Here is a 14,647-nt window from a genome sequence, read left to right as displayed (position 1 = left end):
TTGTATTCCATACGGTTTTCGAGTTACGCTGTATCAAAAAGTATATATTGGTGGTAAAAGCAAAATGTGCAGTACGGTAATGGATAATAAATTTTGAACTCTGGAAAAATAAAACATAAGGCTTGGCAAAGCAGACAACTTGTGTTCAAAAATGACATTATTTCATCAAACTTGAACTTCTGAAACTTCAGAGCACCTCCTATTTCAAGAATTTTGACCAAAATGACATTTTCTTTATTTTAATTAATTTTTTCTGTACGAAATTTAAGGCACATTATGGTAACTCCAAAATTATAACATTTAGTCCCTTATATCTCCAAAACTGGCAGAGATAGGTTCATAGTTACTATTGAACTTGAATAGGAAGTCATATACTGGCAATCTAAATGTGACCTTAAAATTGACCTTTGACCTACTTTTCACCATGAACTGAACTTTGCAAATTTTGCTTCCCTTTTATCTCCAAAACTGGCAGAGATAGGTCCATAGTTACTATTGAAATTGAATAGGAAGTCATATACTGGCAATCTAAATGTGACCTTTAAATTGACCTTTGACCTACTTTTCACCATGAACTGAACTTTGCAAATTTTGCTTCCCTTTTATCTCCAAAACTGGCAGAGATAGGTCCATAGTTACTATTGAACTTGAATAGGAAGTCATATACTGGCAATCTAAATGTGACCTTAAAATTGACCTTTGACCTACTTTTCACCATGAACTTAACTTTGCAAATTTTGCTTCCCTTTTATCTCCAAAACTGGCAGAGATAGGTCCATAGTTACTATTGAACTTGAATAGGAAGTCATATACTGGCAATCTAAATGTGACCCTAAAATTGACCTTTGACCTACTTTTCACCATGAACTTAACTTTGCAAATTTTGCTTCCCTTTTATCTCCAAAACTGGCAGAGATAGGTCCATAGTTACTATTGAACTTGAATAGGAAGTCATATACTGGCAATATAAATGTGACCTTAAAATTGACCTTTGACCTACTTTTCACCATGAACTGAACTTTGCATGTAAAGCCCAATACTGGAGGTGGTCTCGGTTTTTTTGTATTCCATACGGTTTTCGAGTTACGCTGTATCAAAAAGTACATATTGGTGGTAAAAGCAAAATGTGCAGTACGGTAATGGATAATAAATTTTGAACTCTGGAAAAATAAAACATAAGGCTTGGCAAAGCAGACAACTTGTGTTCAAAAATGACATTATTTCATCAAACTTGAACTTCTGAAACTTCAGAGCACCTCCTATTTCAAGAATTTTGACCAAAATGACATTTTCTTTATTTTAATTAATTTTTTCTGTACGAAATTTAAGGCACATTATGGTAACTCCAAAATAATAACATTTAGTCCCTTATATCTCCAAAATAGCAGAGATAGGTCCATAGTTACTATTGAACTTGAATAGGAAGTCATATACTGGCAATATAAATGTGACCTTAATATTGACCTTTGACCTACTTTTCACCATGAACTGAACTTTGCAAATTTTGCTTTCCTTTTATCTCCAAAACTGGCAGAGATAGGTCCATCGTTACTATTGAACTTGAATAGAAAGTCATATACTGGCAATCTAAATGTGACCTTGAAATTGACCTTTGACCTACTTTTCACCATGAACTGAATTTTGCAAATTTTGCTTCCGTTTTATCTCCAAAACTGACAGAGATAGGTCCATAGTTATTATTAAACTTGAATAGGAAGTCCTATACTGGCAATATAAGTGTGACCTTGAAATTGACCTTTGACCTACTTTTTATCATGAACTGAACTTTCTTTCTCTTTTAACTTCAAACTTGACAGATAGGTTCATAGTTATTCTTGAACTTGAATATGAAGTCATATACTGGCAATTTACTGTGACCTTGAAATTGACCCTTGACCTACCTTACGAAGAACTTAAATTTGATTGTACCATATATGTTTTTTGCAATAGTTTAAAAATTCTTGTTGATTGCATTTTTACAGCTTGTCAAGCACAAAACTGGTGGCTGTGTCCCTTATTTTGTGTATGTGGGGGTCTATACGAATGCGCTTGCTCCAGCTGGTGGTACAATATTCGGAGGCGGTATCGCCTCTCTGATCCTCTAGTTAACCTCAGTTTCACTGGCATATACTATTTTGTGACTGGCTGAGGTTTGGGATTCCTGGATGATGTAATTGACAGTCTCATTTTCATTTTTGTATTATCCTTACACGACAAAATGGCTGCAACACATGTGCTCATGATTTTCACATTTTTACAGTCTGACTTAAACGTATGTTTCTTCATTATCAGTTGTGCACATTACTCATGGCTAAGCTTTTTGTTTAGAAAAATGACGTTGTTGAACTTAAAATACTACGTTGGTGCACAATGCGGCAACAATGAAAGTGAATTGAGCAAGAGGAACAGATTAATCGGAAGTTTACTAAAATTGGAAAGTAGGTAGGCCCTTGCAGACTGTTTATCAGGAGGAGAGGAAAATGGTGTGTACCGAGTGTCAGGAGTACTAAAGTTATCATTATGATCAACCGCAACATAAATCTTACAGCTTTATTATGGGTTCTGAAAATTATCGGACACTTGTATGTACATGTGCCATTCACGACCACGAGTTGGAGAAAGTAAACATTAACTTGATGAAGGCTCACAGTTTGAGGTTCTTTTTATAAATCAAAAAGAAATAAATTGAAGGCGGAATTTAGACTCAGGCTGAACAGTCCTTATCAAAGCTTCAATTGGATGAAAGAGACTGCCTGACTTCATGTGTTATTGCCAAAAACAACGGCCGAAATGGTTATCTGATTAACAGATGTTTTTATGGACATGTATATGTTTGATATAACTGGCTACACATTCTTCATACATATGTTGTTTTTAGTCCTCGTGTCATTCTACAACGCCTTTTTCATTAGATAAAAAACAACTAATTATGCAAATAATTTTTTGTCTAATTATGTTTCTTTTTATTTTTTATCATATTTTTTTTTTTACAAATTATTTAATATAAGATTAAATGTTGATGATTAAAAACATTAAAAAATGCACCTGAATACATAAATAATTTGTCATATTTATATTATTTTACGTTGGTCTGAGAGATTTTGTTTTGGTTCGACAGAATATTCAAGCTTGTCTGACCGAACGTCTGATAGATTTTTTGGCCTATCATAAAGTCTGATGATTGGGTCATTATTTAATAAGTTATGTTGTTTTTTTTTGCTTTTTTTTTCAGCAAATGTGCAACACTGATGACAGATTTCAAGGAAAACCATGTCACTTACTCTTCTCAAACTTACAGAAAAGTAACATAGGCTTAAAATACAGCTTCAGTTTGAAAATGTCTTATTGTTTAAATTTTCTGGAAATTATAGTTTTTTGTTAGAATTAAAATTTTCATATATCAAAATTTTGAACTTCCATGGGCTTGAAGACCTTTGCTAGTCACATTTTCTGAATATCCGTGATACTTTTATTTTATTATCAAAAACTGATGGTCATTATTCTGTTCAACATTATGTAATATTGAATCAAAATTGGAGAAAACCCTATTTTGGGCACTGCCTTTATAATGACCATGAAAGAAAAACCATATCTCATTACTCTTCTTAAACTTAAGGAAAGAAACATAGGACTAAAATGCAGCCTGAGTTGGAAAAGCAGTCTAATTGGCTTCTTTTCCAGTTGTACATTTTTGTGAAATTTTTCTTTCACATATTGGAATTTTCAATGTGAGACTCCCATGGACATGAAGCCCAGTGGAAATGAAATTTTGTTAATGTCCATTTTTTAATAGTAGATAATTAAAATTAGTTGTATTTACACAGTTAATCATTATGTAATATTTCATCAAAATTGACAAAAAACCTACTTTGTGCACTGCCACCATAAACGTTATGAAAAGAAAACTGTGTTACTTACTGTTTTTTTAACTAAGAAGAATGATTCTAAGGATTGACATACAGCTCAAATTAGAAAACCAGCTCTATTCCATTATCTTTTTTATTGAATTTATGCAATTTTTTTTTTTTTTTTTTTTTTTTTTTTTTTGTGAAATATTCATTTTTCTCATTCTGGCATTTTCTCAGTGTGAACTTGAACTCTCATGGGCCTGAACCTTAATGCTTTTACTTTCATTGGTTTAACCTGTTGTGCATAATTAAAATTTGATGCTGACTGTGCAGTTAAACATAATGTATTATTGCAGCAGAATTGACAATCTCCTATTTTGTGCAGTATTATTTTCTGCTTTTTTAAAGGCGTGACGTAGAAATTTCAGGGGCCTGAAGACCTCTGTCAGTCACATTTGGGTGGTCAGTCTGTAATTTTCCCTTGAGCTAAGTTCAGAGCTATTTAGTCACTTGCCTAATTAAGTTTCAAGTGGCCATTAAATGAGATTACATAAAACACACATTTTGAGATTTCCCTGTAAACTCCCATAGGTTAAGCTCTTTTCCAGATAACAGTGTCCATGATAAGGAAGCAGTGATAATTATGCAGGCAAATGTTTAATATTGCAAATAAGTTTTGTAAAAAATTATTTTGTGCAGTGCCAACATTGATGCTATAGATGAATAACAGATGTCCTCTGGGTCTTCCGGAAGACTGTCAGATTTTAAAGTTTACATTGACGGGTATCTACTTTTTTCTGTGTGAAGACCATCATAAATGGAGGATGGATCAACAAAGATAATTTGGAATACTGTCAGAAAATATCTCTGGATCTGCTCCTGTTATTGACTATGTTACTTGTTGATTAAAATTCAATGTTGATTGACTGTGCATTATTTATTATTGCATCCAAATTGACAAAATGACCTATTTTCTGCATCTTTATTTTCTTTTTTTGTCTGTACATTTGACAGCTTTGCTGCCTTGTCTAGTTCATTCATAATTTTATTATATTGTTTAGGTAAGATGCAAGCTATCTGGTCATGAAATGCCTTACAAGTCTGCCATCATCAAGAGCTATTTACAAGGCAAGAAGTATCAGAAATTATGCGAGAAAAAGGAGTTTGATTGGTCAGATTATAAACAGCACCTTGTGCAAAGCAACAAGAAACATCATGAGTAAGTACATGATTATATGATATTGAATTTTCTTATTTTGCAGATTGACGGGGGGGGGGGTTCCATATCAACTCATCCAGCAATGGTACCCTTTGTCATCTGATTATCACATATTTTGTAGATATTGTAGGGACTATTAAAAAATTAAATAAAACTTTGAATTGATATCTCAACTTATTTCAGAGTTATGACTCCTGGGTGATTAGGAATTTTTCTAGCTGGCTGCCATCACTATGTGCTTGCCTGAAATATTTCTTTACAAACGCACACATGCACACGCACACACAAAATTGTTTATCATTCTCAGATTCATAGGATTGAAATAAAACTTGAGATCCAAAACCAGTCTGGTTGGATTGTTGCACTATGTTTTCTAGAAGTGCCTTGAATATGACCTGGAACAGCATTGCCCAGTCTAACACCAGCTTTGCCCAAGCTTTTCCAAAAGAATCAGGTCTTTGTTACCACATATCCTCAAAATCTACATAGACTTTAATATACTTTTCTGTTATGGAATTAGGTCACATGTATCAGGTTGAACCTGCTAGTCATACCAGCTTGAACCTGTTAATCAGTCACAGATCAGCTCTCATACCATGTTGTTGTACCACCAGCGCAGCGCTGGCAGACACATAGTTTTAGTCCTGACCTGTCTCGTCCATCTACAAGAGCCTGCGTACCCATCTCTTGGATTTAGGTCAGGTATAATCTCAACTCAATCCAGGTAAATTTTGGACTTTGTCGGTGCATGGATCTGGGTGTGGGGATCCCCCCGATGAACCTTTAAATGCCAAATATCTCTCCAACCGAAGGAATTATGGGAAAATTTACTATACATGGCTGACAAAGCCAGATATGGATATTTCAAATATGCCCTTGCAGTTGACCTTTGACCTTTATTTCAAGGTCAACTGGCCAAAATTTTCTAAAAATTTGAATTTTTTGCAAAAAAAATTTATTTGTGTCTATTTTCAGAAACTACACAGACTTAACCCACGGGAGAAGCAGCCATTAGATGCCAAAACTGAAACCTCTCTTTAATTCTGGATCTGTAAATGCTAGAGACCTCTTGTTTTTGCATTTTGTAGAGCTTGTGAGGCGCAAAATTGGCAGTGGTGTCAGTTTTTTTAAAACTTTTTTAAATAAGGTTTGAAAGGACACAAAAGAGGATTTGGTGCCAAAAAATTCATATTTAACAGATTATATAAGGGTAAATGGTACTTTCTCTTTGGCACTTTAAATATGTCATCACTATTATATAAAACTGCTCACTTGTTGTTGGTAAAAGGTGGTGGATTTTGTTGTCATCAATGCTCACTTTTTGTAGCATTCTTTTATACAACTTGTCACGCCGACATTGAAGTGATGCAGTTTTCTGAGATTTTAGTGCTTCTTGGTATGAGTTTTCCAGAAATAACTTGAGGCACTGTAACAGTTAAATTATATAAAATGGAAATAAAGAAAAAATGTGATACAATCATAACAGCACTATTCTTAAACAAAAAGTTCACAAATTAGAGGGCGTGATCATTACATGATTGCCAGCTTTTGATTAAGAACCAGAATAATTAAGTTTAAATAGCTATAGCTCCATTAGATCATAAAGGGCAAAAGAAGTAATTACATCAACAGACATGATTTCAAATAACTGATCTAAAATTTACCTGTGGTACTGTATAAAAATATGAACATACCGAATATCTCCATTCTTGCTTGAAGGGGAGTATCACCCAGTTCCTTCTCTGAAAAGCTAAATAATTAATTCCTTATAATATTCACTAACAATATTTTAAATTTACAAATAAATGTTGTTCAAAGAACACCCCCCTTCCCTCGAGTTACATTGTATCTTAAAGAACTATACACCTCAGGGGCAACTTGCACTGCCTCGCTTAATATAACTACAGTAGGTTCAGCATACTGCCCCCTCCCCCCTTCTTCCTAATGGTATTAATTGTGAGTCATAACATTGCAATCCAGTTACAGTATCTTGTAAAGATTTAATATTTCAGTAGGTAAGTTAGCATGCAACCATACTTTACAACTATAGTTGCAGTACTTAGTGCGAGTGATTTGGGGACTGTGAGTGCATTATACTCAAAAGAAATGTTTATTAGCACGGAAGCTACTTAACTTTCACTGTCAGATGTTTTGATTTCCCTGCTTCTTCCCATTTTAAAGAACTTTTAGTGAACATAACTCGCTTACCTGTTCCTCTTCTTCTTTATGCCCATACTCACCACTGTTCTAGTAAGACATGCTTTTTGTTTGTTTACACCTTGTATCTGAGTCTAGGAGCCACGTTATTTCAAACTGTCAAGATGGCTGACTACTGGGGTTTGAAAGAAGATGGTGAATATGATTATTTTTTTACGATATTGATTAAGGCCATTTATCTGCCATTTTATGTTTTAAACATTGCAACTGTTCTCAGATAAGTTCAACATGAAGCAATCCATGCACTAAGAATGTGTTTCAAATCCTATTTTTTGTCCCTTTAAGAGTTGCGATATCTGAAAAAGTACAACGTATCAATATTCAGTGGTGAAAATAAAATGTGAAATACTCCAAAATTAGCATAGATATGCCCATAGTTACTGTTGATCTTAATTTGGAAGTCATTTAATGGCAATCTGTCTGTGACCTTGAAATTGACTTTTGACCTACTTTTCAACCACGAAATGCACTAAACTTTTTTGGACCTTATATCTCCAAACCTGGCAGAGATATGCCCATAGTTGTTCTTGTTGAACTTGAATAGGAAGTCATATACTAGCAATCTAACTAGGACTTGAAATTGGACTACTTTTCATCATACACTACACTTTAAAACTTTTTTGGCCCTTATATCTCCAAAACTGGCAGAAATATGAACACACTTACTGCTGAACTTGAATAGGAAGTCATATACTAGCACTCATCCAGAGATATGCCCATATTTACATCTGACCTTGAATAGGAACTTTTTTATTATGTACAGACACAGATGTGTCTGTACATATTGCCATCACCTGCGTCTGTCGTCGCCGTCGCCGATCATGTCGCCGTCGCCGTCGCCGTGCACTTTCAGCATTAACACCATAAGTGGAAGACAGTTTTACTTTTTGGCTTTATATTTACAGCGCTGACTAATATTCATAAAACGCAGGTCAAGTTCGAAAATCAGCATGATCGGGCCATTATTGTAGAATTTATGCTGTTTTTTCACTTTTTAGCATATATGCAACACTGTTAACACATTTCAAGGAAAACCGATAGACCTGTTGTCATGAAACTCACAGGAGTAATCAATCTTACTAAAACGCAGGTCAAGTTCGAAAAACCGGCATGATCGGGCCACCATTTTACTAGTTATGCTGTTTTTTACACTTTTCAGCATATATGCAACACTGTAAACACAATATAAGAAAAACAGATGGGCCAATTGTCATGAATGTCACAGGAGTGGTCAATTTTACTAAAATGCAGGTTGAGTTCGTAAATCAGCATAATCGTCCATTATTTTAGAAGGTATGCTGTTTTTTCACATTTCCTCAGATTCAATTTTTAGGCATGTTAACAGTCTCATTATTAAACTAATAAGATACTTGAAAGTGTTTGTTTGACATTTCCTGCATCTTTACAACATTGTTAGATGATTTTGTAAAAATGATGGTAAACATGTTATCGTGTATTGTGTAATAAAGTTTCAAAAATGGAAATAAACTCATATCATTGCAATTTGTCAGATTCAATCATTCACTATGTTCAGAATCTCAGAATGGAAGAAATTGGACATTTAACACTGCTCTATTGATACTTTTCTCATCTCATCAATTTTCTTAGTTGATCATATAAAAATGGCAGTAAACTGTTAATTTTGTTTTATGTTAAAAATTGTTAAAAATGGGAAAAAAACATTTCAGAACAGTGCTGTCTTGTTTACATTTTGGCATTTTCAAGTTGTGACTTTGAAGTTCCATGGGCCTGAAGACCTTTGCTAGTCACATTTTCTGAATATCCATGATACTAATATTTTATTATTAAAAATTGATGGTCATTATGCTGTTAAACATTATGTAATATTGCATCAAAATTTGAAAAAAACCTATTTTGGGCACTGCTCCCATGATTACCTTTTAAGAAAAACCGTGTCACTTAATGTTCTCAAACTTACAGGAAAGAAACATGGGACTAAAATACAGCTTCAGTAGGCAATGCAATCTGCCAGATAAACAGTTTTTTTGTGAAAATTTAATTTTTCACATATTGGCATTTTCAAGGTGTGACTTTGAAGTTCCACAGGCTTGAAGACCCAGGCTAGTCACATTTTCTGAAAATCCATGATACATATATTTTGTTATTAAAAAATTGATTGTCATTATGCTGTTAACCATTATGTAATACTGCATCAGAATAGAAGAAAACACAATTTTGGGTGCTGCTGCCATGATGACCATTATGGGAAAACCATGTTACTTATGATTGCCAAACTTTCAAAAAAGAAATACAGGACTAAAATGCAGCCTGAGTTGGAAAAGCAGTCTAATTGACTTCTTTTTCTGGAAGTTTTACATTTTCAAAGTGTGAACTTGAACTCCCATGGGCCTGAAGCCTTATGCTTGTTTCACATTTTACTTACATTGGTATTACCTGTTGAGCATAATTAAAATTTGATGTTGAATTTGCAGTTTAACATAATGTACTTTTGCATCAGAATTGACAGTAGCCTATTTTGTTATTTCCTGCTTTTTGTCTGTACATTTGACAGCTTTGCTGCCTTGTTGAGTCTTCCTGTGACCTTGAATGCAATCTTTGGCCTAATTTTTGGGATCTGTCGATACTCCCCTGCACCGATACTCCCCCTTAGTAAATTAGTGCGCATCGATATGACCCCACACCGATAGATCCCCGCATCAATACATCCACAGTAAAATTGCTGATGTGGGCGCACTGTTACTCCCCCACACTGATACTCCCCCACATCATTGCTTCCCCACATCGATACTACAGGGGAGTATTGGTGCGGGGACGTATAGGGATGTAACCTAATTTTCACCGTGAACCACACTGCCCAAATTTCCTAGGTCTTGATTTTCTACTGAACTTGGATGGGAAGTCCTATATTCTCATTCTTAATACAGTCAACCTTGGATTTGACCTTTTACTTCTCCCCATGATTTTGTTATAAAATGTAATTTTCTACCAAAAATTGAGAACTCTTGTTTACTGCATTTTGTAAAGCTCCTCAAGCACAACATTGTAGGAGGTCAATTTATTATTATTATTTTTTTTTTTATTATTTTTTTTTTTTGGTTTCCTTTTGAATATACTAACTCCACCTGGTGGTACAAAACTCAGAGGCTGTATCATCTCTCTGATCCTCTGATCTGATCCCCTTATGAATTGAGAATGGGGCTTCTGAAGGAAGCATCTAAAGATTTTCATGTTAATGAGTTACTTATTTTTCAGTACGTCGTAGTTCATTTTACATTTGAGATGTCAGACTCCCAAGTATGTGCTGCTTGTCAGTATTCAGAAATGTTATCTCCATTTTAATGTTTTATCCTAAATCAAACATTATAAAATGTAATTCATGAGTTAGATTGCAGTGAAGGTATATTGCAATGGATTTATAGAGCATTTCATTAAATTTATTAAAGGAAACAGTTGTTCTGCAAGTTAACATGGCGTCACCTGAACAACCAGTCTTCTCACATCCAGAGGCATATTCAGGGAAAGAAATTTCAAAGAGCCCTGCGAAAGTGTAAGTGCTGAGCTTGATGATTAACAGTTTCTTAAAAAACTGGTTCTTGAAGTCTCCCCTATGTGAAAAAAAAAGTAATTCAACATTTTTCTGTCAAATGTTTTTTTTTTATGGTCACTGGTTTGAGATTGAATTTTTTAGTGTCATGCAAAATCTATTGCAGGCTTGTTAATTGCTTTTCTCATTCAGATGAGGAATGTCAGAGGAATGGAGACACATACAGGCCACGCAAAGACAGGAACATGGATGACAGTTTTAGTAGTAAAAGTTCTTCAAACAAGAAAGGCTCATGGATGCAGGTAGAGTCCAGTGAGGAGGAGAGTGAGGTGGACAGCTTGAGTGATTTATATCCAGGTGAGATGTCTGTGTTGAAACTCAAGCAGAGGACAGTGTCAAAACACTCTGGACAGTCTTTTTATGTACAGACACAGATGTGTCTGTATATATTGCCATCACCTGCGTCTGTCGACGCCGTTCATGTCGCCGTCGATGTCGCCGTTGCCGTGCACTTTCAGCGTTAACACCATAAGTGGAAGACAGTTTTACTTTTTGGCTTTATATTTACAGAGCTGATGAATATTCATAAAACGCAGGTCAAGTTCGAAAATCAGCATGATCGGGCCATTATTGTAGAATTTATGCTGTTTTTTCACTTTTCAGCATATATGCAACACTGTTAACACATTTCAAAGAAAACCGATAAGCCTGTTGTCATGAAACTCACAGGAGTAATCAGTCTTACTAAAACGCAGGTCAAGTTCAAAAATCGGCATGATCGGGCCACCATTTTAGTAGTTATGCTGTTTTTTCACTTTTCAGCATATATGCAACACTGTTAACACATTTCAAGGAAAACCCATAGGCCTGTTGTCATGAAACTCACAGGAGTAATCAATCTTACTAAAATGCAGGTCAAGTTCGAAAATCAGCATAATCGGGCCATTATTTTATAAGTTATGCTGTTTTTTCACATTTCCTCAGATTCAATTCTTAGGCATGTTAACAGTCTCATTATTTAATTAATAAGATATGTTAAAGTGTTTGTTTCACATTTCCTGCATCTTTACAACATTGTTAGTTGATTATTTGAAAATGATGGTAAACTTGTTATCGTGTATTTTGTAATAAAGTGTCAAAAATGGAAATAAAATCATATCATTGCAGTTTGTAAGATTCATTCATTCACTATGTTCAGAAACTCAGAATGGAGGAAATTGGACATTTGACACTGTTCTATTGATATTTTTCACAACTTTCTTAGTTGATTATATAAAAATTGCAGTAAATTGTTAATTTTGTTTTATGTTAAAAAAGTGTTAAAAATTAAAAAAAAAAAAAATGTCAGAACAGTGCTGTCTTGTTTACATTTTGGCATTTTCAAGGTGTGACTTTGAAGTTCCATTGGCCTGAAGACCTTTGCTAGTCACGTTTTCTGAATGTCCACGTTACTAATATATTATTAAAAATTGATGGTCATTATGCTGTTAAACATTATGTAATGTTGCATCAAAATTTGAAGAAACCCATATTTTGGGCACTGCTCCCATGATGACCATTTAAGGAAAACCATGTCAATTACTGTTCTCAAACTTACAGGAAAGAAACATGGGACTAAAATACAGCTTCAGTAGGCAATGCAGTCTGTTTGGTAAAATTTTCTGGCAATTAAACAGTTTTTTGTGAAAATTTAATTTTTCACATATTGGCATTTTCAAGGTGTGACTTAGAACCTCCACAGGCTTGAAGACCCATGCTAGTCATATTTTCTGAAAATCCATGATAGCTTTTATTTTATTATTAAAAATTGATGGTCATTATGCTGTTAAGCATTATGTAATATTGCATCAAAATAGAAGAAAATACAATTTTTGGTGCTGTTGCCATGATGACCATTATGGGAAAACCATGTTACTTATGACTGTCAAACTTTCAAAAAAGAAACACCGGACTAAAATGCGGCCTGAGCTGGAAAAGCAGTCTAATTGGCTTCTTTTTCTGGAAGTTTTTAGTGAAATATTCATTATTATCGTTTTGGCATATTCATTGTGGGACTCAGAGCTCCCATGGACATGAAGCTGAATGGTAATCAAGTTTTCTACATTTCCATGCTATTTATAGTCAATTATCAAAAATTGGTGATAATTATTCTGTTATTTATTATGTAATGTTACATCAAAATTGGCAAAAATCTTTTTGCACTGCTACTACAAACATTATGAAAAGAAAACTGTGTTACTTATAATTATTTTTAACTTACAAGTATGATTTTTAGGATTGGCATGCAGTTCAAATTAGAAAGCCAGCTCAATAGGGTTATCATTTATTATTGAATTTATGCAGTTTTGTGTGAAATTTTCATTTTTCTCATTCTGGCATTTTCAAAGTGTGAACTTGAACTCCCATCGGCCTGAAGCCTTATGCTTGTTACACATTTTACTTACGTCAGTATTACCTGTTGAGCATACTTAAAATTTGATGTTGAATTTGCAGTTAAGCATAATGTACTTTCGCATCAGAATTGACAGTAGCCTATTTTGTGCATTGTTATTGTCTGCTTTTTGTCTGTACATTTGACAGCTTTGCTGCCTTGTTTATAATTGCCATCTCATGAAGTAAATAAGACCAATTCACAGTTTTAGTTTTCTTGTCTAAACCCGATCTTTTGATAAAATTTCCTGAGATAAGGTTTCATAATTCAGTACTTCTGTTTTATTAGACTTCTATTTAAAATAGAGTTGCTTAGTTTATTTGAAAATAGGAATATATGCCAGTATGATAGTTGTAAAATTTGCTGTAAATGGGATGTTTATGTTTTGTGCATTGAACAGCATCAGTGTCAAAGTTAACCATGCATATAATATTGTCTTAAGAATGTGACATATATATCGATCTTGTTTGTTTTAATGGGGTCTTTGTGCTTCTTCTTAATGCATTAAGGAACAAGACATTTTCATTGATGTCAGCTTTTCCAGTTGTGTGATATATTTCTGTTTTCGTGTTTAATCTTGGCTCTCAACGTGGCAACTTATATTTAAGGCCTGTCTGATGTTAGTGAAGAAGAGCAGGGCATTGAAGGCAACAGTGATATTGACCAGGGTGACTTGGAATTTGAAAACCCAGAGGTGGTTAAAAATGGCAGTAATAAAAGACCACTTGTAAGTGAGCAGATATGTTTTATTTATTATTCGTGACAGCTTTACCCCCATAAGTACCAAACCATTTTTTTATTTTACTTTTAATTTTTTTGACATTAATCTGTAAAAGGAACTGTTCATGCCAAAATTGCATTATTCGTTAATTTTTAATTATTTATACTATTTTATGTGAATATTGTTGCATTTAATTTTTGTAGTATCTGTACATTTGCAAGCTTTGTTGTCTATATTTTGATTTGGATTTCTTTTGTTTTTCAGAATGGAAAAACTTTAAGACCAGTTAAAAAAACAAAAAAGACATACGGAAGCATTCAATGCCCATCAATAAAGATAAAAGAAAATGGGCATAAACAAAGATATTCATCTAAAGTAAAGAAAAGTTGAAAGATGCGCTGTCATGAAAGGGGTATTTTTTGTTTTTTTTTAAATTTTGTTGACATAATGTTGCTAGGTGTGTTTTTTTTTTCTAAATAATCGTTTAGCATCATGTATCATTTGATGATACACCATCTTAAGGGAAAACTTTTCTTTACAATAGTTTTGAAGAAATTGATCATGAATAGAGCTATGAATTCTGAAGGAAGTTTGTTTCTTGCAATAGCTAAAAGAAAAGGAATGATGAATGTTAAAAAGACCAAGAGAAAAAACTATTTTGCCAATAAATATGTAAAATATTCAA

At 33.8% G+C, this 14,647-nt stretch overlaps 1 protein-coding gene and 1 long non-coding RNA gene across 2 annotated transcripts in view; one reads left to right on the top strand and one right to left on the bottom strand.

Moving 5' to 3' along the window:
• Positions 1 to 14,647, top strand: part of LOC106154499 (surfeit locus protein 2) — a 21,542-nt gene extending 6,895 nt beyond the window's left edge. Inside the window, exons 2-6 of the mRNA XM_013528862.2 lie at positions 4,910 to 5,067; positions 10,710 to 10,813; positions 11,003 to 11,167; positions 13,850 to 13,968; positions 14,227 to 14,647. Coding sequence (XP_013384316.2) covers positions 4,910 to 5,067; positions 10,710 to 10,813; positions 11,003 to 11,167; positions 13,850 to 13,968; positions 14,227 to 14,352 — 672 coding nt within the window. The 3' untranslated portion in view covers positions 14,353 to 14,647. The remainder of the gene's footprint in view (positions 1 to 4,909; positions 5,068 to 10,709; positions 10,814 to 11,002; positions 11,168 to 13,849; positions 13,969 to 14,226) is intronic.
• LOC106154501 (uncharacterized) lies at positions 5,065 to 8,039 on the bottom strand. Its single transcript, XR_001237526.2, has 4 exons — positions 7,951 to 8,039; positions 7,276 to 7,399; positions 6,762 to 6,817; positions 5,065 to 6,493 (listed from the first exon to the last, which is right to left on the bottom strand). It is a non-coding gene; the product is annotated as an uncharacterized LOC106154501 (long non-coding RNA).

The sequence above is a fragment of the Lingula anatina genome, chromosome 3 (assembly GCF_051362555.1).
Source record: "Lingula anatina isolate TDL-2025a chromosome 3, LinAna3.0, whole genome shotgun sequence".
Lineage (NCBI taxonomy): Eukaryota > Metazoa > Brachiopoda > Lingulata > Lingulida > Lingulidae > Lingula > Lingula anatina.
Note: the sequence above shows the minus strand (reverse complement) of the source record. Positions and strands in the feature narration are given on the sequence as shown.